This window comes from Panthera uncia (genome assembly GCF_023721935.1).
Source record: "Panthera uncia isolate 11264 chromosome A1 unlocalized genomic scaffold, Puncia_PCG_1.0 HiC_scaffold_17, whole genome shotgun sequence".
NCBI classification, from domain to species: Eukaryota; Metazoa; Chordata; class Mammalia; order Carnivora; family Felidae; genus Panthera; species Panthera uncia.
In genome coordinates, this window is record NW_026057577.1 from 24,631,384 (window position 1) to 24,656,366 (window position 24,983).

At 36.1% G+C, this 24,983-nt stretch overlaps 1 protein-coding gene across 1 annotated transcript in view; it reads left to right on the top strand.

The window, feature by feature from the left end:
* LYRM7 (LYR motif containing 7) overlaps positions 1-24,983 on the top strand; it is a 32,828-nt gene that overhangs the window by 1,937 nt on the left and 5,908 nt on the right. The window contains exons 2-4 of the mRNA XM_049648469.1: positions 10,641-10,713; positions 12,190-12,260; positions 16,939-17,020. Of these exons, the coding sequence (XP_049504426.1) occupies positions 10,641-10,713; positions 12,190-12,260; positions 16,939-17,020 (226 nt within the window). The remainder of the gene's footprint in view (positions 1-10,640; positions 10,714-12,189; positions 12,261-16,938; positions 17,021-24,983) is intronic.

Sequence of the window (24,983 nt, forward strand, 5' to 3'; positions counted from 1 at the left end):
TCTTCCTTTTAATAAAAAAATTTTTTAATATGAAATTTATTGTCAAATTGGATTCCATACAACACCCAGTGTTCATCCCAACGGGTGCCCTCCTCAATGCCTATCACCCACTTTTCCTTCCCTCCCACCCCCCATCAACCCTCTATTCTCAGTTTTTAGGATCCACATAAGAGTGAAAATATATGGGATCTGTCTTTCTCTGTATGACTGATTTCACTTAGCATAACACTCTCCAGTTCCATTCTTGTTGCTACAAAGGGCCATATTTCATTCTTTGTTATTGCCAGGTAGTATTCCATTGTGTTTATAAACCACAATTTCTTTATCCATTCATCAGTTGATGGACATTTAGGCTCTTTCCATAATTTGGCTATTGTTGAAAGTGCTGCTATAAACATTGGGGTACAAGTGCCTCTATGCATCAGCACTCCTGTATCCCTTGGGTACCTTCCTAGCTGTGCTATTGCTGGGTCATAAGGTAGATCTATTCTTAATTTTTTGAAGAACCTCCACACTGTTTTCCAGAGTCTTGCACCAGTTTGCATTCCCACCAACAGGGCAAGAGGGTTCCCGTTTCTCCACATCCTCTCCAGCATCTATAGTCTCCTGATTTGTTCATTTTAGCCACTCTGACTGGCATGACGTGATATCTCAGTGTGGTTTTGATTTGTATTTCCCTGATGAGTGACGTTGAGCATCTTTTCATGTGCCTGTTAGACATCTAGATGTCTTCCTTAGAGAAGTGTCTATTCATGTCTTCTACCCGTTTCTTCACTGGATTATTTGTTTTTCAGGTGTGGAGTTTGGTGAGTTCTTAATAGATTTTGGAAACTAGCCCTTTGTCCGATATGTCATTTGCAAATATCTTTTCCCATTCTGTCGGTTGCCTTTTAGTTTTGTTGATGGTTTCCTCTGCAGTGCAGAAGCTTTTTATCTTCGTGAGGTCCCAATAGTTCATTTTTGCTTTTAATTCCCTTGCCTTTGGAGATGTGTCGAGTAAGAAATTGCTGTGGCTGAGGTCAAGGAGGTTTTCTCCTGCTTTCTCCTCTAGAGTTTTGATGGTTTCCTGTCTCACATTCAGGTCCTTCATCCATTTTGAGTTTATTTTTGTGAATGGTGTAAGAAAGTGGTCTAGTTTCATTCTTCTGCATGTTGCTGTCCAGTTCTCCCAGCACCATTTGTTAAAGAGACTTTCTTCCATTGGATGTTCTTTCCTGCTTTGTCAAAGATTAGTTGGCCATACGTTTGTGGGTCCAATTCTGTAGTCTCTATTTATTCCATTGGTCTGTATGTCTGTTATGCCAGTACCATGTTGTCTTGATGATTACAGCTTTGTAGTAGAGGCTAACGTGTGGGATTGTGATGCCTCCTGCTTTGGTCTTCTTATTCAGTATTTACTTTGGCTATTCGAGGCCTTTTGTGGTTCCATACAAATTTTAGGATTGCTTGTTCTAGCTTCGAGAAGAATGCTGGTGCAATTTTGATTGGGATTGCATTGAATGTGTAGATTGCTTTGGGTGGTATTGACATTTTAACAATATTTATTCTTCCAATCCATGAACACGGTATGTTTTTCCATTTCTTTATATCTTCTTCAGTTTCCTTCATCAGCTTTCTATAGTTTTCAGCATACAGGTCTTTTACATCTTTGGTTAGATTTATCCCTAGGTATTTTATGCTTCTTGGTGCAATTGTGAATGGGATCAGTTTCTTTATTTGTCTTTCTGTTGCTTCATTATTAGTGTATAAAAATGCAACTGATTTCTGTACATTAATTTTGTATCCTGTGATGTTGCTGAATTCATTATCAGTTCTAGCAGACTTTTGGTGGAGTCTTTTGGGTTTTTTATGTATACTATCATGTCATCTGCAAAAAGTGAAAGCTTGACTTCATCTTTGCCAATTTGGATGCCTTTGATTTCCTTTTGTTGTCTGATTGCTGATGCTAGCACTTCAACACTATGTTAAACAACAGCGGTGAGAGTGGACATCCCTGTCCTCTTCCTGATCTCAGGGGGAAAGCTCTGTTTTTCCCCACTGAGGATGATATTAGCTGTAGGCTTTTCATAAATGGCTTTTATGATGTTTAAATATGTTCCTTCTATTCTGACTTTCTCGAGGGTTTTTATTCAGAAAGGATGCTGAATTTTGTCAAATGCTTTTTCTCCATCAATTGACAGGATCATATGGTTCTTTTCTTTTATTAATGTGATGTATCACATTGATTGATTTGCAAATATTGAACCAGCCCTGCAGCCCAGGAATGAATCCCACTGGATCATGGTGAATAATTCTTTTTTTATGCTGTTGAATTCTATTTGCTAGTATCTTATTGAGAATTTTTGCATCCACATTCATCAGGGATATTGGCCTGTAGCTTTCTTTTTTTGCTGGGTCTCTGTCTGGTTTGGAATCAAAGTAATGGTGGCTTCATAGAATGAGTCTGGAAGTTTTCCTTCCCTTTCTATTTTTTGGAACAGCTTGGGAAGTATAGGTATTATTTCTGCTCTAAATGTCTGGTAGAATTCCCCAGGGAAGCCATCTGGTCCTGGACTATTTGTTGGGAGATTTTTGATAAGTGGTTCAATTTCTTCACTGGTTATGGGTCTGTTCAAGTTTTCTATTTCTTCCTGTTTGAGTTTTGGAAGTGGGTGGGTGCTTAGGAATTTGTCCCATTTCTTCCAGGTTGTCCAGTTTGTTGGCATATAATTTTTCATAGTATTCCTTGATAATTGCTTGTATTTCTGAGGGACTGGTTGTAATAATTCCATTTTCATTCATGATTTTATCTATTTGGGTCATCTCCTTTTTTCTTTTTGAGAAACCTGGCTAGAGGTTTATTAATTTTGTTTATTTTTTCAAAAAACCAACTCTTGGTTTCATTGATCTGCTCTACAGTTTTTTTTAGATTCCATACCATTTATTTCTGCTCTGATCTTTAATATTTCTCTTCTTCTGCTGGGTTTGGGGCGTCTTTGCTGTTCTGCTTCTATTTCCTTTAGGTGCGCTGTTAGATTTTGCATTTGGTATTTTTCTTGTTTCTTGAGATAGGCCTGGATTGCAATGTATTTTCCTTTCAGGATTGCCTTAGCTGCATCCCAAAGCATTTGGATTGTTGTATTTTGATTTTCATTTGTTTCCATATATTTTTAAATTTCTTCTCTAATTTCCTGGTTGACCCATTCCTTCTTTAGTAGGGTGTTCTTTAACCTCCATGCTTTTGGAGGTTTCCAGTTTTTTTCCTGTGGTTGATTTCAAGCTTCATGGCACTGTGGTCTGAAAGTGTGCATGGTATGATCTCAATTCTTTCATACTTTTGAAGGGCTGTTTTGTGACCCAGTATGTGATCTATCTTGGAGAATGTTCCATGTGCACTCGAGAAGAAAGTATATTCTGTTGCTTTTGGATGCAGAGTTCTAAATGTATCTGTCAAGTCCATCTGATCCAATGTATCATTCAGGGCCCTTGTTTCTTTATTGATCTTGTGTCTAGATGTTGTATCCATTGTTGTAAGTGGGGTATTAAAGTCCCCTGCAGTGACCACATTCTTATCAATAAGGTTGCTTATGTTTGTGATTAATCGTTTTATATATTTGGGGGGGGTCCCGTATTCAGCACGTAGACATTTATAATTGTTAGCTGTTCCTGATGGATAGACCCTGTGATTGTTATATAATGCCCTTCTTCATCTCTTGTTTCAGCCTTTAACTTAAAGTCTAGTTTGTCTGATATAAGTATGGCTACTCCAGCTTTCTTTTGACTTCCAATAGCATGATAGATAGTTCTACATCCCCTCACTTTCAATCTGAAGGTGACCTCAGGTCTCAAATTAGTCTCTTGTAGACAGCAAATAGATGGGTCTTGGTTTTGTTTTGTTTTGTTTTTTACCCATTCTGATACCCTATGTCTTTTGGTTGGAGCATTTAGTCCATTTACATTCAGTGTTATTATTGAAAGATACGGGGTTTAGAATCATTGTGATGTCTGTAGGTTTCATGCTTGTAGTGATGTCTCTGGTACTGTGTGGTCCTTGCAACATTTCACTCGCAGAATCCCCCTTAGGATCTCTTGTAGGGCTGGTTTAGTGATGATGAATTCCTTCAGTTTTTGTTGTTTGGGAAAACCTTTATCTCTCCTTCTATTCTGAATGACAGACTTGCTGGATAAAGGAATGTTGACTGCATATTTTTTCTGTTCATCACATTGAAGATTTCCTGCCATTCCTTTCTGACCTGCCAAGTTTCACTACATAGTTCTGCTACTATTCTTATGTGTCTACCTTTGTAAATTAGAGCATGTTCAACCCTAGCTGCTTTCAGAATTTTCTGTTTATCCTTGTATTTTGTCAGTTTCACTATGATAGGTTGTGCAGAAGATCGTTTCAAATTACATCTGGAGGGAGTTCTCTGTGCCTCTTGGATTTCAATGCCTTTTTCCTTCCCCAGGTCAAGGAAGTTCTCAGCTATGATTTGTTCAAGTACAGCTTCAGCCCCTTTCTCTCTCTCTTCTTCTTCTGGAATTCCTATGGTATGGATATTGTTCCATTTGATTGCATCACTTAGTTCTCTAATTCTCCCCTCATACTCCTGGATTTTTTTTATCTCTCTTTTTCTCAGCCTCCTCTTTTTCTATAATTTTATCTTCTAATTCACCTATTCTCTCCTCTGCCTCTTCAATCCGTGCTATGGCTGCCTCCATTTTGTTTTGCACCTCATTTATAGCATTTTTTACCTCCTCATGACTATTTGTTAGTCCCTTGATCTCTGTAGCAATAGATTCTCTGCTGTCCTCTATGCCTTTTTTCAAGCCCAGCGATTAATTTTATTACTGTTATTCTAAATTCTTGTTCCGTTATATTGCTTAAATCTTTTTTGATCAATTTGTTAGTTGTTGCTACTTCCTGGAGTTTCTTTTGAGGAGAATTCTTCCGTTTCATCATTTTGGGTAGTCCCTGTCGTAGCTCCAAACTGCAGGGCACTTCTTTGCTCTCCGGAGTAACTTGTGTTGGTGGGCAGGGCTGCAGTCAGACCCGATGTCTGCCCCCAGCCCACCGCTGGGGCCACAGTCAGACTTGTGTGTACCTTATCTTCCCCTCTCCCAGAGGCAGGACTCACTGTGGAGTGGTGTGGCCCCTGTCTGGGCTTCTTGCGCACTGCCAGGCTTGTGCTGCTTCGATGGTATCTGGCCAAGGGCGTTTTAGCCGGGGTGGATCCGCAAGGTGCACAGGGGTGGGAGGGGTAGGCTTAGCTAGCTTTGCCTTTGGTGGTCTCCTGTGGGAGGGGCCCTGCAGCACCGGAGTGATGGATCCACAGAAGCACAGCACTGGGCATTTGCGGGGTGCAAGCAAGTGCGGTGACAGGAACTGGTTCCCTTTGGAATATCAGCTGGGGAATGGGAGTATTGATGACATTTTCTTTTCCTTACACTAGTTCCTTTAAGTTTTCATTTAAAGTCTAGTTAACATACAATATAATATTAGGTATACAGTTATACAGGTAATACCTGTAATACAGGTATTACAACACCTGGTGCTCATCATAAGTGCCCTCCTGAATCCCCCTCACCTACATAGTCCATCCCCCTGCACCACCACCTCCCCACTGGTAACCATCAGTTTGTCCTGTATAGTTTAGGGTCTGTTTCTTGGTTTGCTTCTCTCCGTTTCTTTTTTCCCTTTGCTCATTTATTTTGTTTCTTAAATTCCACCCATGAGTGAAATCATATGGTATTTGTCTTTCTCTGACTGACTTATTTCACTTAGCATAATACTCTCAAGTTCCATCCATGTCATTGCAGATGGTAAGATTTCATTCTTTTTGATGGCTGAGTAGTATTACATTTTGTATATATATTTACCACATCTTCTTTATCCATTCATCACTTGAACACTTGAACTGTTTCCATAATTTTGATATTGTAAATATTGCTACTATAAACATCAGGATGCATATAACCCTTTAAATTAGTATTTTCATATTCTTTGAGTAAATACCTAGTAGTGCAATTGCTGGATCATAGGGCAGTTCTATTTTTAACTTTCTGAGAAACCTCCATAAAGTTCTCAAGAGTAGTTGCACCGGTTTGCATTCCCACAGCACTGCAAGAGGGTTCCCCTTTCACCACATCCTCACCAATACCTGTTATTTCTTGTGTTTTTGAGTTTAGCCATTCTGATAAGTGTGAGGGCATATCTTGTTGTGGTTTTGATTTGTATTTTCCTGATGATGAGTGACGTTAAGCACCTTCATTTGTCTGTTAGTGATCTGTATGCCTTTTGGAAATGTCTATTTATGTCTTCTGCCCCTTTTTAATTGGATTATTCATCTTTTGAGTATTGAGTTTTATAAAGTTCTTTGTATGTTTTAGATATTAACCCTTTATCAGATATGTCATTTGCAAATATCTTCTCCCATCCTGGAGGTTGCCTTTTAGTTTTGTGGATGACTTCCTTTGCTGTGCAGAAGCCTTTTATTTTGATGTAGTCCCAATAATTTATTTTTGCTTTTGTTTCCCTTGCCTCAATAGACATACCTAGTTTGAAGTTGCAATGGACAATGTCAAATAGGATTTTTATGGTTTCATATCTAACATTTAAGTCTTGAATCTATTTTGAATTTATTTTTGTGTATACTAGTTCTTAAATTAGGGACACTGGCTTTTTTATTAATGACATTACTTTCTTTTTTCCCTAAACAGCATGTAAAATTTACTTAACTTTACATTTCCCTCAATCCCATGCAACTTGTCTTCCACCACTCTTGTAATATTAAACTGCCTAGGTTTCTATGATACTCAATTACCTTTAAAGTCCATATTTCTACAAACAGTCTTTTCAAGGCAGTCTCAGCTTTTACTGTCACAACTTCAAAATTCTTTCAGACTCTACACATCTCGATTTCAAAGCCATTTCCATATTTTTAGGTACTTGTTATAGTGGTACCCGATTTCCCAGTATTAAAATCTGTTTTAGTTTCCTATGGCTAGGTGGCTTAAGGCAACAGAAGTGTATTGTCTCATAGTTCTGGAGGCTAGAAATGAAATGAAGATGAGAATGTAAAGAAATGAAAGTGCCAGGAGAGCCATGCTCCCTCTGAAACTGGGTAAAGTCTCCCCAGCTTCTGATGGTGGCTGTCAATCTTTGATGTTCGTTGGCTTGTTGGCTTGCTCTTACCTCACTCTAATGTTTGTCTCCATCTTCATATGGCAGTCTGTGTGTGTCTCTGTGTTCACATGGCATTTTCCTCGTAAGGATACCAGTTATATTGTATCCATTAAAGTGGAGTCCACTTTAATGACCTCATCTTAATGATATCTTTAATGACCCTATTTCCAAATAAAGTCACATTTACAAGTACTAGGGACTAGGACTTCAACATGTCCTTTGGGGGAAGCACAATTCGTGCTATAACGGTATGGATTATTTGCCTATTCATGAATTGATAGAAAATTGACTTGTTTCTACTTTTTTGACTATTGTGAATAATGGTACTGTAATCGTTCATGTGTAAGTTTTTACATAAGGGTATGTTTTCATTTCTCTTGGATATATACCTAAGCATGGAATTGCTAGAAAATGTGATAACTTTATGTTCAACTTTTTGAGCAGCTGCCCAACTATTTTCCAGACAGCTGCACCATTTTACATTCGTACCAACAATGTATGAGTTCTAATTTTTGCACATTCTTGCAATGCTTGTTACTGATTTTCTTTTTCGTTACAGCCATTCTGCTGGGGTTAAGTGTATTTCACTGAGATTTACATTTATATTTCCCAGATGCCAGATTATGTTAAGCATCTTTTCATGGTCTTAATGACCATTTGTGTATCTTTAGAGAAATGTCTGTTCATATCCTTTGTCTGTGTTTTTATTGTTGAGTTGTGAGAGTTCTTTTTATGTTCTAGATACTGTCCCCTTACCAGATATATGGTTGGTAAATATTTTCTTCCAATGTGTGCTTGTCTTTACTCTTTTTTGTTAAAGTCCTTTCCCTTTCTCTTTTAAAAAAAATTTTTTTTTTTAGTTTTTATAAAGGTGATCAATGTGAAAAGTTTAAGAAGTCAAATAGTGTTACACAGAAACTCTATTAGTCTACTTCCTTCTACATACTTCCAACTCCTGCTCCCCAGAGATAAGTGCTTTTAGTCATTTTAGCTATTTTCATATTTACCTCCATGTTTCTAAATAACATGTTTAAACTGCTATTCATTGGGGTTTTTTTCTCTTTGAGGATAATTATTTACTGACTTTTAACAATGGAAGTTAAGGACCAAGCTAAGCTCCCTCCTTATACCTTAGTCTTCTTGTTATATAAATTTTGGTGTATCAGTTTTCATTTTTGATATTACTATGACTGTATAAAATTGTCCACAGTTGAGTCCTCTAATATATGATTACATTGCCTTTCTTTTCTAATTCTTTGTTTTTCTTGAAATTAATAATTTTGTTTTTATTATCATTGGTTAGTTTCCTACTTATCTGTTCCCAAATTCAGTTTGATTTTTTTTCCTAGGAACATCTTTTCTAGAGCAGTTCATCCTTGGCTGTAGTCTAGACTCTTTTCCAGGGTGGGCACACAAATGCTGACATGTATTTGTCCTCCACCATCATCTCTGTGTTGGATCACCTGTCTCACTGGTTCACATGTTTTTTCTTTTGTAGTTCATCCCCTTGTGAAGCATTTGCATTTTTGAAAATGTCTGTTTGCCTTTGTAGTTAGGTGATAGTTTAGCTATGTATGGTATCTTGAGCTGGACATTTTTTTTTTTTTCCAAAGCTTGAAAATCTTAAACCATTGTCTTCTCATAATGATGTTATTTAGAAGTCAAGTGCCAGTCTGATTTTCTGTTTTTTATCTGTGAGTTGTTTTTTATCTTTGAGATTTTCCTTTTTTTTTTTTTTTTTTTTAGCATTGTGCTGAACTTATATCATGATGTCCTATCGTATGGGTTTTGTGTTGGGTACTTGGTGAAACTTTATCAATCTAGTATCTCAAGTGCCTTAGTTGGTGATATTTTCTTAATTTTCTCCCCCTTTTAATTTCTTTTGTCTGTTTTCTCTGTTCCTTCTTGTTGGAAATCCTATTAATGTAATTATTGGTTCATCTAGATTATGCTCTTAATTTTCTTTCTTTTCTCCCCTCAGTTTCTACCTCTGAATTTTTATTCTACTTCTTTGCTATCTGAGAGCTTTTGGGAATTTTCTGAATGTTTCTTTGTTAATTTACTATACCTTCTTTTTATTGTTACAACGTCTTTGCAGTCACTTTGTTTCTGAGTAAGTTCATTGTGATGGTTTGGTTTTTGTTTTGTTTTATTTATTTATTATTTGTTTATTATTTATTTATTTTATTTATTTATTTTTTGCTACATGTTTCTTGTTTCTGTTTTGGTGTCTGTCTTTGATGTTTGGTAAATATATGTAAATATTTAAAACCATTCCTAGCACACAGGATATACTCAGTAAATAAATATTAGGTATTTTGTCTAGTGAATAAGCTAGAGGAAAGGAGGGAATGGGGGCAGAGTGACAAATCTGTGTTAAGTAGTCTAAGCTAAATGATGACCCAACTACAGAGGCAGGTAGACATTTTCAAAAATGCAAATGCTCTACCACAAGAAGATGAACTTAAATAATGTTCAGGGATGGAGAATATCGAAAACATTAGAGAGACATTCCTAAGGTTTCCACATGAAAAGTAATGTAGACTTAAAGAATCACCTAAAGATTTCAAGCTTGAGAAATTCAGTGTCTCCTATTCTCTGAAATTAAGAAGACAGGAGAAAAAGCAATATTGGGGGAACAGGATTGAGTATGTTTTTAGATTTGAGAAGTGCGAAGTAGACTTAGTTTAACACTAAAGACTCTACATAGTCTGTCTTCTACCCAAATGTCAGGCTTTGTTCTCTATTTCTTTAACATAGCCTTAGAATATTTATTAGTCTCAGTATTCTGCTTCTCTTTTGGGAAATCACAATCACACTTTGTTAAATTATCTGTAACATCTTGCTTCTTGGTCTCTTAAGATACATACCAGGTTCATGAGTTTGTGTATGTGTGTGTAAAACTTTAAGAACAGATGAAGTCCTCAATATGTTAAGAAAAGTGAGAATACAAACCAAACTGACAAAGTTTGTTAGTAGTTGATAGTATACTGGTTTTGACAGGGGGATTATTAACTTTTTGACCATCCCTTGTTTTTTCCAAGAACTTGGTATTATTTTTTAAATAAAGCTATTTTTTTTTAATTTAAAGATAAATAATGAAGGGAAAGTTATTTTGGCAAACCCTCATTTTCACCAGCTACTTTGAAATATAGGGGCGCCTGGGTGGCTCAGTCGGTTAAGCATCTGACTTCAGCTCAGGTCATGATCTTGTAGTCTGTGAGTTCGAGCCCCACGTTGGGCTCTGTGCTGACAGCTCAGAGCCTGGAGCCTTCTTCAGAGTCTGTCTCCCTCTCTCTCTGCCCTTTCCCTGCTCCTCCTCTCTCCCTCTGTCTCAAAAATAAATAAAAACATTTTTAAAAAAGAAAAATAGTCTAAGTAACAAACAGGAAAGAAATACTGTTGAATCCTTGTAATTATATAAAATGTGAATTTTTTTTCTTTTGAGATCTGAATTCTAATTTTGTTTCTTTTACAGGTTTTACAGCTCTTTAAAACATTACACAGGACCAGACAACAGGTTTTTAAAAATGATACCAGAGCATTAGAAGGTAGGTTTACTTTTTGCTCCTTTGGAGTAAGTGCATTCTTCACATGGCTACTAATATATCCAAGAAAACTTGTATGGTCAAGACCCATCTTAGAGAGTGATCTTCACTATCTCTCCCCTAATGTTGTTATGTTTTGTAAAGATTAGTTTACGCTTCTTTGAGGCATATCTTCTTAAAAAATTTTTAAAGATCAAGTTCTTACAAAAAATCAGAATTTCAATATGATCCTTTGCTTGCTTTATGTTCGAGCCATTAAACTTACTCCTCTATTATATAATCCCATTTTCACACTCTTGGACCAGATACTATCATATAGTTAATGCCTTGTTTCATGCTCAAAGTGATAGTAGTGCTGAAAGAGAACCTATCCCAAACGATTATAATTTAGTATTTCACTGTTTTAAGTGGCTTCTTATCTGGAAATCAGAGCTCTAAAGCTTAGTTTCTATGTTGGTCATGTTCAGTATCTATCTTAATATATTTCTAAAACTCTTTGAGAGGGCACTTAGATAGTGTCCTCACTGTTCCCCAGGAATTCAAGTTTTTGTAATTCACCAAAAATAATTTCTTGAATATTAAAGTGTATACTTCATTTTGTATATACTTTACCAAATTCATTTAATCCTACATCCCTGTGAGTTACTATTATAATTTCTGTTTTCTTCAGATGACAAAATTAACAAAATGTGAAAGAATTTCTCCCACATCGTATTTAGTGAGAGGTACAATTGGAATTTAGCCTAAGCAGTTTGTGTGCAAAGCCCAAATCTTCACCATCTTACGTATCGAAATATATCAAGCAGCTTTTCTGGCTATTCTCCATCAGCAGCATATTTTTGTTACTTTAAGTGTTTTCAAGTGACATAAGAACAGTTAACCTTACATAGTTACTAAGCACTTTACATGGGTTGCTCTATTAAATGTTCACAGCATCAATAAGGCAGTTGTTAGATTAAATTTTGCTATAATGATGCCAAGTGTCAGTGGTGTACATGAACAAAAGGTTTATCACTCACTTTACATGTTAGCCAAGACACTTATATATATATTTTGTTCCTATGTCTTTGTGTGTGTGTGTGTGTGTATGGTTTAACATGCTTTATATATTGAGTTTTGCCATTTTAAAGCATTTTAATTGTAATTTTTAGATTTATGGAATAAAGCATTAAATGGGATTTATTAGAGTCTAGTAGCTGGAGGTACACAAATGAAACTGGAAGTAAAAAGCAGAAAACAAAAATATTAGAGCATTAAGAATGTATTCAGTTTAATTAGAAATTTGCCAGCCTGTCAAAAGCTCTCCAAGACACTTGTTTAATAAATATCTTGGTTTTTTTTTATCATTTGTTTTACATGAGGCAAAACTATCTCGACTACTAGAGAAGTAGTCATTCATAATGAATAACCTATACATTCTTGGGGCAGGAATTATAAATTAGAAAAGAAATAATTGTATATATATTTTTCTTTCTCTAGCAGCCAGAATAAAGATAAATGAAGAATTCAAAAGTAATAAAAGTGAAACTTCTCCCAAGAAAATAGAAGAGGTACAGTAGTTGAGTCTTTCATTTATGACAAAGCCCTTATATGTTTTCTTAGCCACTAGAGAAAATGATGAAAATAGAGGGGTTATATGAAATAAAAATTATTACTTGATAGTTAAAGGCATCACAACTATATCTATAGTTCACTTGTTTGGTATGGCTCACCTCTTCAGGCTCATCTGCCTACACCCCTAAGACAGCAAGTTTCTGGCTGAAAAGAATATGGATGTAGCTATGGTCAGAGCAAGAGCAGCTGAACCAATCCAGAAACCCACAGAAATTCTATCTTCACCTAAGGCAAGTGACTGAAACTAAGGAGAATAAATATTACAACTGCAGATAGAACTTCTCTATTCATTTAGCTCAACTAGAGGCTTTTTTTTTTTTAATTCCTGTCTTGGCAGTGAAAGTTAATCAGCCAGTTTGTGAACTCTTCTTGTTTTGCCTTTTAGTCACTTGTTCTAGTTGAAGACAGTCCGTCTACTGACACTAATCTATGAACTTCCTAATACTCCCAGTACATATTCATTTTAAAAAATGCACAATGATTTATTGTTTAAACTCATATTGCATATACATACATATTGTCTCTGTTTTTAACTTCCCAAGTATTTCTTTATCTCATTTTGTATAAATGTAGGGAAAGAACCCTTAGGAAGAAAACAAAAAAATGGAAAATTATTTGCAGGGCAGTTATAATTCCAAGAATTGGTTTGGTTTAATAAAATCTACCTGTTAACTTTTTTTTTTTTTTTTTTTTTTTCTTAAAATGCATTTATTTTTAGTAGAGAAAAATACTATTTTTAGAATAGTAAATATCTATAATGATCAAATTAATGAGACAAAATGAGGTAGCTTGAGTATTTCTATCCCTGTAACATAAAGGGAAAGATTTCACTTAGCCATTTGATAGGGCAAACAGGGACTTTGTAATTTTTTTCATGGCAGAAGTTAAGATGACATCATAAGTGATGACTTGAAGAGAGGGTAATGGATGTATACAAAAGTATGTACCATTTGCTATTCAGTAGACTGATTACTAAGAATGTGGTAATTGTTTTTTAATTTTGAAATCATGGTAAAAAAATTTTAAATTGAAGTCTGTTTATGTCAACTGGGAGATGAACTACAGTCTTCTAAATTTATTTTACTTGTGAAGCACTAATTTAGCATTAAGCAGTATAGAAATTAGATATTTGTTATATACAAATATATATTTTGTATGTTTTGTAATTCTGCATCTGTTAAATATTTAGTGGTTCTTAGATTATCACGTTGTTGTGTATTAGAGCAGTAATGAAATCTTGATGCCAAAAGGAATTTTATGCATCTTTTACACCAGCAGTTCTCAACTCTTTGATCTCAAGACCCTTTTACTTTCTTAAAAGTTGAGGACCCCAAAGTGCTGTTCATGTGGTGTCTCTTTCACTATTTACCATAGTAGAGATTAAAACTGAGAAATTTTTGAAATATATATTTATTGTCTAAAAATAAGCTCATTACACATTAACAGATATACTGTTTATGGAAAATAACCATATTTTCAAAAAATTTAGTGAGAATATTGTTTTATATTTTGCAAATCTCTTTAAAGTCTGTCTTAATAGCAGTCAGCTAAATTCTCATATCTGCTTCCTCATTCAGTCCAGTGCAGTGTTTTTTAGGTTGAAGTATATGAAGGGGTACCTGGGTGGCTCAGTCAGTTAAGCATCGGACTTCAGCTCACCTCATGATCTCACAGTTTGAGTTTAAGCCTCACATCGGACTCTTTGCTGTCAGCACAAAGCCTGCTTCAGATCCTCTGTCTCCCTCTCTCTCTGCCCCTCTCCTGTGCGCATGCTCTCTCTCTCAAAAATGAGTAAACATAAAAAATAAATAAAGAAAATTCAGCCTTACACAGATATGTAGTTGGAAAAGTGTCAGAGTACAGAGTAACGTTTTCAAATAAATTGAATATTCTTTGATACTACACCTCAACAGTTTGTAAATTTCTTTAAAGGTTAGTTGCACTGTGGAACTCTGTTACCTGTTAGACCAATGGGTGGAGAGAAGTAGGTAGATAAATAGATGCTTTTTTTTTTTTTTTTTGGCTCCTGGATTATACGGACCACCTCTTGCTCATCCTCTCTGATTTCCCCGTATCCCTGTTCCTCATCTAACTTTGTTTCCAGCATTAGACCTATGATTCAACTCAGTTTATGCACCTCCAATAGATGAGAACACCCATATTTTTCCTTTCTCTTGCCAGGTCCCTTCTCAGGTTTGTTGAGAGGTGAGTGTTTGCTCTAACACACCCTTCTCCGTATCCGTTAATGGCAACTCCCTCCTTTTAATGCTCAGACCAAAAACCTTGGTCAACCTCTTTCTTGATTGCTTTCTATCACACTTATATCCAACCTGTCAGACAGTTTTGTTGGCTTAACCTTCAAAATACATCCAGAATTCTACCACTTCTCATTCTCCCCATCATTACCTCCTAGTTCAAGCCACCATCATCTCTCACTGGATTATTACAAAAGCCTCCTAGTAGGTATCCCTGCTTTCACCCTAACTCCCTAGAGCCTATTCCTCAACACTTTTAAAAGAAGATTGTTTTATTTTTATTTATTTTTATTTTATTTTATTTTTTTATTAAGTAGACTTCACACCCAGTGTAGAGCCCAACATGGGGGTGGAATTCACGACCCTGAGATCAAGACCTGAGCTGGGACAGGATCGGATACTTAACCAACTGAACTACTCAGGTGCCCCAGATTGAGCCTTTTAAAATATATAAAGGTGTATCTCATCACTCTTGTACTCAAAAACCCTCATAGCTTCTCATCCCAAAGTAAAAACTAAAGTCCTTACCATGGCCTGTAAGACTGTATCATCTGATTCCTGTTAACTCCCCACTTCAGCTCACCCTCTCTCTCCTGCTCTTCCAGTCTCAGTGTGTTCTTTGAGAGCACTGGAATTCACCAAGAACTTTCCTGTCTTACGGCATTTATGCTTTTGCTTCTTCCTAGGATATTCTTCTCCAGCGTGGCCTCAAGTCTTGATTTAGTAGACCAATATATTTAATATGTCTTTCTCTTGGAATGGATCTTTTACCCATGCATGATTTTGTAACATCGTGCACCATTGACTTGGAAAATACAGGTTCACTAAGTAATGCATACCTTCCAAATGTTGACATAGTTCAATATGTAATGTTTTAAAATTATATTTATTAATGTTAATATCCATCTCATAAGTAAAATTTCTAAGTATTGGGAAACTATCAAGCTCATGGTGGCAGATACAATTTCCCTAGAATTCTAATTTGTTCTTGAAAATTTGAATTTTGTCATTGTCAGCAAATAAAATAGAGTCCATTTACTCATTTTCAAGAAAATGTTTTCCAAATACCCAGGTCTGAATAATCATAGTTTGTCTGTCTGTGGTTCATTCAGGTCAAAATGGTAGTCCATGGAGAAAATTCTACTTTTGCTATAACTCAAACAATGCAGAAAGCTCTAGTGTCATGAAAATCATTTTGACTTCATGGTATCTGAAAGACTTTCAAGGTACCTTAAGGGTCCACGACTTTACAAATCATTGTTCTAGTCCATTTCTTCATTTTGCATATGATAAATTCTGAAACTCAGAGTAGGTAATTAACTCAAGGCCTAATACTTAATGATAGAGCCAGATTTGGAATCCAAGTATTCTGACTTCTAATTCAGTATCATTTCTGTTGTTTATAGTACATCCAACTCTATAAAAGAAAGACTCAGCCGTCTCCTGAAGAACACAGCATTTACTCTTTTATTTAAGTTTATTTATTTTGAGAGCAAGAGAGGGTGAGAGAGAATCCCACACAGGCTCTGCAGAGCAGAGCTTGATGCCAGGCTCAATCCCATGAACTGTGAGATCATGACCTGAGCTGAAATCAAAAGTTGGATGCTTAACAGACTAAGCCACCCAGGCACCCCAAAAATAGCTTTTTAAAAAAAAAAAATTATTTTATTATTTTTTTTATTTAAAAAAAAAATTTTTTTTTAACGTTTTTATTTATTTTTGAGACAGAGACAGAGGATGAAGGGGGGAGGGGCAGAGAGAGAAGGAGACACAGAATCGGAAGCAGGCTCCAGGCTCTGAGCCATCAGCCCAGAGCCCGACACGGTGCTCGAACTCATGGACCGCGAGATCATGACCTGAGCTGAAGTCGGACGCTTAACCGACTGCGCCACCCAGGCACCCCCCAAAAAATTTTATTTTAATTTTATTTTAGAGAGAAAGCAGGGGAGAGGGGCAGAGGGGAAGAGAGAATCTTAAGCAGGCTCCACACTGTTAGTGGAGCCTGATGTGGCTCAGTCTCATGACCATGTGATCATGACGTGAGCCGAAATGAAGAGCCAAGGGCTCAACCAACTGAGCCACCGAGGCGCCCCCCAAAACAGCATTTTTAACATATAAAATACACATTCAAGAAAAAATAATCTATTTTGGAACAAAATTTGGAATGGTTGGATAAAAGTTCAAAGTACACACATGTCTATATTCTCTACGCTTGGAATAGTTTTAAAAAGTTAAAGGCAGTATTACCTAAAAACAACTAAACAGTATACCTACGGTTTTCAAAATCATTGCATTCTATATGGACCATTGGAAAAAAAAAAACACCCAGAGGATTTATTATGTTTGGTTTTCTTAACAGCTAATAAAAATAGGTTCCGACGTTGAATTGTTACTCAGAACATCCGTTGTACAAGGTATTCATACAGACCACAATACACTGAGTAAGTAAAATTAAAAATGTTTTCTGACTTCTATGTGTTTTAAACTATTGAGCAGTTGCAGTGCTTTTAATGCTTAATAATAAAGCAACTTGATTTTGCCAGACAATGTGGTATATCCTGTATACATTTGTTTGTTTTTTATAAATTTTATTTTCTTTTTTATTTTTTTTAATTTTTTTACATGTTTATTATTATTATTATTATTATTATTATTATTTTGAGAGAGAGAGAGAAAGAGAGACAGAGTGTGAGTGAGGTAGGGGCAGAAAGAGAGGGAGAGACAGAATCCAAAGCAGGCTCCAGGCTCCAAGCTGTCAGCCTATGTCAGAGCCTGACATAGGGCTCGAATTCATAAACCATGAGATCATGACCTGAGCCGAAGTCGGAAGCTTACAAACTGAGCCACCCAGGTGCTCCTATCCTGTATGTATTTGTAAGGTTACTGTTTAAAATGCCAGATTATGAAACTTTATTTTACCAGATTTTTTTTCTTTTTCTTTTTTAACTACTGGTTATATTATAGAACTATAGTTACAAAAACAGTATGACTATTTTTTCATCATATTTATTTGATGTTCTTAACAATTGTATTATCAGTTATCACCTACTTAGACTGTTTATCTTTTATTCTTTGGTTAGAGTTATTTTAATTTAGAAGCGTTGGTATTATAGAAAATGGAAATACAGTTGAGGATCCTCCATTATACCTCCAGATACCTCATAGGGCTTCAGCAGAATTTTCATTTCACATTATATTTTGTTCTCATTCCCTAAAATATCTTTGAGGACGACAACAACAACAACAACAACAAAAGATGACATTCAAATTTTTGAAAATGTTTTCTTTTTCTTTAATTAAAAAAAAAAAGGGGGGAGAGGGGCAGAGCAGGGAAGAGAGAGTATCTTAAGCAAGCTCCACACTCAGTGTGGAGCCAAACACAGGTCTTGCTCCCTTGGCCCTGGGATCATGACCTGAGCCAAAATCAAGAGTCAGATCCTAAATTGACTGAGCCACCCAGGTGTCCCAAGGTTTCTTTTTCTTTCTTTCTTTTTTTTTTTCTTAAGTAATCTCAAAGTATAACATACAATCGGAAAAGTGCTCAATTATAAATATACAGCCAGGGAATTTTCACAGAGTAAAATAACCATGTAATCACCATACAAAGTAAGCTATTTCATAATATTACCAGTATTCCCCTAACTCCTCATGTCCCTTCCAGATACCCGCTTCTAATAAGCTAACCACTATCCTTACTATTAATACTATAGATTTTTAATTTAGTAAAATAAAATGTTTGAACTTTATATAAATGGATTCGTAAAGGATTACTATTTTGTCTGGCTTTTTTCAACATGGCATTTGCGACATTAATCTATTTTGTTGTGTAAAACATTTCTATGAATACTGTTGGAACATATCACAGTTTATCCATGCTGTTGTTCATTTGTGTTGTTTCTAATTCTTAATGTGTAATGACTATTGATTCCTTGAACATAATTGGATGTGCCTTTTAGTTCAAAATTTATAAATATATGAAAAATTTATGTGTGTGTGGGTATACACACGCACACACACACACACCAACACCACACTCACACACACACATATACATAGTTGACCCTTGAGCAGTGCAGGGGTAGGGGTGCTGACTACATTAGAAAATTCATGTGTAACTTTTGACTACCCAAAACCTTAACTACTAATAGCCTGCTGTTAATAAGAAGCCTTACCGATAACATAAACACATATGTTATAGTATCATATACTATGGTCTTACAGTAAAGTAAGCTTGAGAAAAGAAAACATTATATTATAAGGAAAATACATTTATAGTACTGTACTGTATCGAAAAAATGAATGTATGATACTCCTAACCAGTTTTCCAAATTAGTTAGGCTAATTTACACTTCCAGCAGCAGTGTCTGGGACCTCAGGGTGCTTCATATCCTCACCAACACTTGGTAATCTGCACCTCTTTAAGCACCCTTTCTGGTGATTGTGTTATGGTATTTGCATTGTAATTTTAATTTGCATTTCTTTGGTGACTAATAAAGTACTAGCACCCTTTCAGTTGTTAAGTGGCCATTTGGATATTCTTTTATGAAGTGACTGGTCAAGTCTTTTTCCCCTTTTTCCAAGGGGTTAGCTGCCTTTTTATTACTGATTTGAAGGAATTCTTTGTATATTCTGAATATACATTCTTAGATCTATGTATTACAAGAATCTTTTACTTAATGGCTTGCCTTTGGTTTTGGTAATGTTGCCTTTTGATGAGAAGTTCGTAATTTTAATGTAATCCAGTTTGTCTGTTTTTTCATTTATGGTTGATACTTTTCTGTCCTGTTTAAAAAATCTTTGTGTGTCTCAAGCAAGGTCATGAAGAGATATTCCTATGCTTTCTTCCAAAAGCTTTAATGTTTGATCTTTTCCATTTGGTTGTTTATATCACCTGGAGTTGGGTTTTGTATATGGTATGAGCTAGGGGGTCAAGATTTTTTTTTAGTTGAAGCATAGTTGACACAATATTAGTTTCCGGTTTACAACATAGTGATTTGATAACTCTGTCCATGCTATGCTAACCCCAATGTAGCAACCATTCATCACAACACACTATTACACTACCATTGACTATATTCCCTATTATTTACCTTTTATCCTTGTGACTTACTCCATAACTAGAAGCCTGTACCTCCCATTCCCTTTCACCCCTTGTTGCCCATTTCCCCACTACTCTCCTTTCTGGCAACCACCGGTTTGTTCTCTGTATTTATAGGTCTCTTGATGCTTTTTTTGTTCATTGCTGTGTGTTTTTGGTTTGGTTTGGTTTGGTTTACATAGAAGTGAAATCATTTGGTGTTTGTCACAATGTTTTTACATGTGAATGTCCAATTGATCGAGCATTTATAGAGAAGACCACTTTTTCCCACTGTACTGCAGGGTTACTTTTGTTATAAAATAAAATGACTATATATGCTTTCAATTGTTTCTGAACTTCATAATCTCTGCAATTAGTTTTTCTATCGATCCATCATATGCTTTAATGTCTTGATTATTACAGTCTCATAGTAAGTCTTGGTATTTAGTAGTTTAAGCCCTATAAAGCTTTAAAGTTATTTTTAAGTTCATGAGGATTTATCAGAAATTATTAGATCTGAGTTGTATTCATAAGGGCAATAAACATAGTAAAAAAAAATGCAAAACATAAAATTTGCATTACTCTAAATTGCAAATTTTAATCATTACCTTTAATCTTAATAATGATCTTTAGAGCTTTTGTGTAGTATAGCCAACATTTTATACAGGTAGTCCCTTCTAAATGTTATTATTTGAATAAAATAATATTTATTTATATGAATAAAAATTAAGTTATTTCAAACATTTAAATTGGATATATTTCAAATGCCTGGTTTTAGATGTGATAATACTGGTTTAAATTTCTTTTGATTTTTTGGTTTTCTTTATAATTTAATTTTCCCACAAGATTGAAATTTTTGAGCCTTTCATGGTAATTAGCATATAGTGCTATATTACCTTAAGAATGGCCTCATCATTCTTTCTATTAAGAGATATATGGGTCTCTTTTTCCTACTTTGTGCCTATGTCCAAGATATAACAAATTGGATTATTTAATCTACTTTAAAATTATTTTAAGCAAATATCTCCACAAATTTTAGCAGTGTTTGTACTGGTATATAGAAATGAATTAAAATTTTGCTACTTGGCTAAAAAGTACTGTGTTGAACAGACGCAGTGGGAATAGGCAACTTTGTCTTGTTCATGATCTTAGAGGAAGAGCTTTCTGTTTTTTACCATTGACTATGATGTTATGGGCTTGTCCTATGTGACTTTTATTATGTTGGGGTGTGTTTCTACTACAGCAGTTTTGCTGAGAGTTTTTAATCATGACTGCATGTTGAATTTTGTTGAATCCTTTTTCTGCATCTTTTGCATTGATTCTATGATTCTTTTTTATTCTTCATTTTGTTAATGTGGTGTATCACAGTATTTTGCAGATGTTGAACCATCTTTGCATCCCTGGTATAAATTCCACTTGATTGTCAAATTCTACTTGATCCACTTGATACATGATTCTTTTCATGTGTTGTTGAATTTGATTTGCTAATATTTCGTTGAGGATTTTGCATCTGTTTTCATCAAAGATATTGACCTCTGATTTTCTTTTCTTGTAGTGTCCTTGTCTAGTTTTGGTATCAGAGTAATGCTGGCTTCATAAAATGAGTTTGAAAGTATTACTTCCTCTTTTGTTTCATTTACTTATTTATTTATTTTTAATCTTGACCTAAATTTTTATTTGGGCCATAAATAAGTTAAAGGATTTTATTTTAAGAAATTATTGTTTTGGGGATATCTGGGAGGCTCAGTCAGTTAAGCATCTGACTTCTGCCTGGGTCTTGATCTCACAGTTCATGAGTTCAAGTCCTGCAACAGGTGAGCTTGAGCTCCGCTTAAAGTGAGGTTCTGCCCTACTTTGGGTGAGCTCCACTTCTCTCTCTCTCTGTCTCTCCCTTTCTCTCTCTCTCTCTCTCTCTCTCTCTCTCTCTCTCTCTGCCCCTCCCTCACTTGCACCCTCTCTCTCTCAAAAAATAAATAAAATAAAGTGATTAAAAAAAAAAGAAATTACTTTTTTGGGGGCACCTGTGTGACTCAGTCAGTGTCTCACTTTGGCTCAGGTCATGATCTCATGGTTAATGAGTTTGAGCCCCACATTAGGCTTGCTGCTTTCAGTGCATAGCTCACTTTAGATCCTCTGTCCCTCTCTCTTTCTGCCCTTCCCCACTTGTGCTCTCTCCCTCTCAAAAATAAATAAAACATTAAAAAAAAGAAATTACTCTTTAACTGATAAATTTCATATGACCATAATAAGGTTTTTAGGGGCCTCTAAAGTACAGGAAATAAATCATGATCTCGATGTAGTTCTTTTTCAAGATCTGACAACCTCAATAAACTTAATGTTGTTATGGCACATTGATATCTAACATAGAGAACAAAGTCAAAGATTTTATAATCAGTAAAGAAACATTACAGTGAAAAATAGTATACAGCATGTAAATCTGCCTCTTATATATTTGTCCTAATGAAAGTGCTAGCAGTTACTTTAGAAAAATTCTGTTGTAGGGCACCTTTTGATTCCAAAGATTACCTAATAAGGTGAATTGGGTTAAGGGATGGAGTAATGAATATTTGACAGGTTTTCTGGTTATTTACCACTTTCTGAATTGCTCATTTTGTTTCAGAAATTTCCATCTCAGTGAGTTCTAAATTTCCATTATAGAATCTAGAAAATTCAGGGGCTCCTGGATGGCTCAGTCATTTAAGTGGCCGACTTTGGCTCAGGTCATGATTTCATGGTTCGTGGGTTTGGGCCCTACGTTGGGCTTTATGGTAACAGCTTGGAGGCTGGAGCCTGCTTCAAATTCTGTATCTCCCTCTTTCTCTGCTCCTCTCCTACTCATATTCTGTCTCTCTCTGTCTCTGAAAAATAAACATTAAAAAAAAATTTTTTATAAGAATCTGGAAAATTCAGTTCCTTGGTTTTCTTTGAAGTTCAGGCATGGAAGGGCACCTGGGTGGCTCAGTCGGTTAAGCATCTGACTTTAGCTCAGGTCATGATCTCATAGCTTGTGGGTTTGAGACTCAGGCTGTATGCTGACAGCTTAGAGCTGCTTCGGATTCTATGTCTCCCTCTCTCTCTGCCCTTCCCCACTCGTGCTCTGTCTCTCTTAAAAATAAATAGATGTTAAAAAAAAAAATAAAGTTCAGGCATGGAATTTGACATAGGTGCAGTACATTCACTCATACTCAGAAATGAACTTGAGAAAAGATGGTTGGCATACAATCTTTTGCTGGCAGTAATGGCAGAGTCAATTTACTGATTCAGAAGTGGCACTGGTGTGGTGGCAGAAGCAGATGTAGTAAAATTTAGTTTCCAGCAGCATCTGAAATGTAGCATCTTTTGTTCCATGGTGATAGAAGTGATGGCAGTTTCTTGTAGGGGCCAACAGGCAGCAGCAGTTTTCATCATCAAGCCAGTTTTGTGGTATGGATTTGTACATTGTTCCTGGAAGCTTAGCCTTAAGCATGCCTGATTCTTAAGCCCTTACAATAATTGCATGAGTTAGACCAAAAACCTTTTTATTTTTATTTATTTATTTATTTTTTTTTATTTTTTTTTTATTTTTCAACGTTTTTAATTTATTTTTGGGACAGAGAGAGACAGAGCATGAACGGGGGAGGGGCAGAGAGAGAGGGAGACACAGAATCGGAAACAGGCTCCAGGCTCCGAGCCATCAGCCCAGAGCCTGACGCGGGGCTCAAACTCATGGACCGCGAGATCGTGACCTGGCTGAAGTCGGACGCTTAACCGACTGCGCCACACAGGCGCCCCCAAAAACATTTTTAATAAATGCCTTTTCTGCTTAATCAGCCAGAGTCAGCTTCTGTTACTTTTAACTAAGAACAACAGAAGTTGTTACCAAAAGTGAGGTGCTGTGCGATTAGTTGAATGGAAGGCACAGACACAGGTGGATATGACTGTTATGGATCTCACCTTTACAGTCTTTAGGCTGGTGGCCTTTGTTATGTAGTGATGAAACATGAGGTAAGTGCCTCGTAGTGTTTCTTGAAACACACCAAGTACCAGTTGAAGCTATAGGAATAAGAGAAATAACCAGAATGTCATGGTGTTCTGGTTATATCTTCCTGCTTTCAGCAGAATATTGAAAAAGAGAATGAATGCAGATTAAGCTAGTTGCTACGAAGCAAAGATGGAAGGAAGTGCTGTTTTGCTAAGGGCACTTTTCTGTCTGTGTCCTGATGGAGAATCCTATACTTTAGATTTAGAGTCTTGCAGTGTTGAAGATGAGAATTGCTCTTCCCTACTAACACTATAGCCAATACAAGCCGGGGCTTTTGAGTTCTGACATGAAATAAGATCCTTGCCTCAAGCCATTCTCATTTGTCAGGCAAAGATCAGATATACAGTGCATTTACTCACTGGAGCCTATAGTTTTTCATTACTTTAAGAAATATGCATTAATCTAAGGATTGGGGAATGGGCAGAATGTAGAGGCCATTACCAAAGAATGAAAATCTTCATGCTTAAAAACCTATGACTACCTATACATGGAAATGACTAGAAAAAAAAATAAATTTGGAGCTTATAAAGTTTTTAAATGAATTATATTGCCAAGAAACCCCAAGTCTGGCTAGCTCACTTCAACTCTTAAGGCCATCCCTGGACCCTTGAACACATATCAATAGCAAGTGGATTGTGAAAGCTTCACAGTCTCAACGAAGAAGATCTTCCCCAGTATCCCACCTCTGGACAAGGATGCCCCTAGCATACAGAACCAGGAGCCTTGAAGAAGAGAGGACAGGAGAAGGTCTTTTAGTCTCCCACAAAACAGGATAGGTGCTGCCAGATTGGCTAACTAGGGAATATATCGCTTGGCAAAAGCAAGAAGTCCTTGCTCTTCCTGTCCAGCAGGATTTAGGATTTGCTGTGGTACAGTGACTGCTGTGTTTCCTATTCCAGTTTTTCATTGCTGTGTCTATACTACCATGTGAGCCCTGGGTAGACCTAAGGGAAAGACTAGCACATCAGCCAGAAATACTTGATTTAAACCTGGTGGATAAGACTTTGGGGGTTGTAAATGGATATATTCTGTGTGTGCACCAAAGGGTATATATTCATGTTGTGTAGACAGGAGGGTGGACCACTTGTATTCACTATCCATTCCTTCTTACTAGCTGAAAATTTTTGTTCAGTGTGCAGTGTGCCAAGACAAAAAAAAAAAAAAAAAAAAGATTATTTCTCAGGCGACAGGACACCTTTCTGGCCAACATAAGCAGTTGTGTACTGGATGCTGCTTGCAAGAAAGCTATTGTTTTCCTGTTAAAAAGTCATAAACCAACCTAGCTCTCACCTTTTGCCCTTTTCCC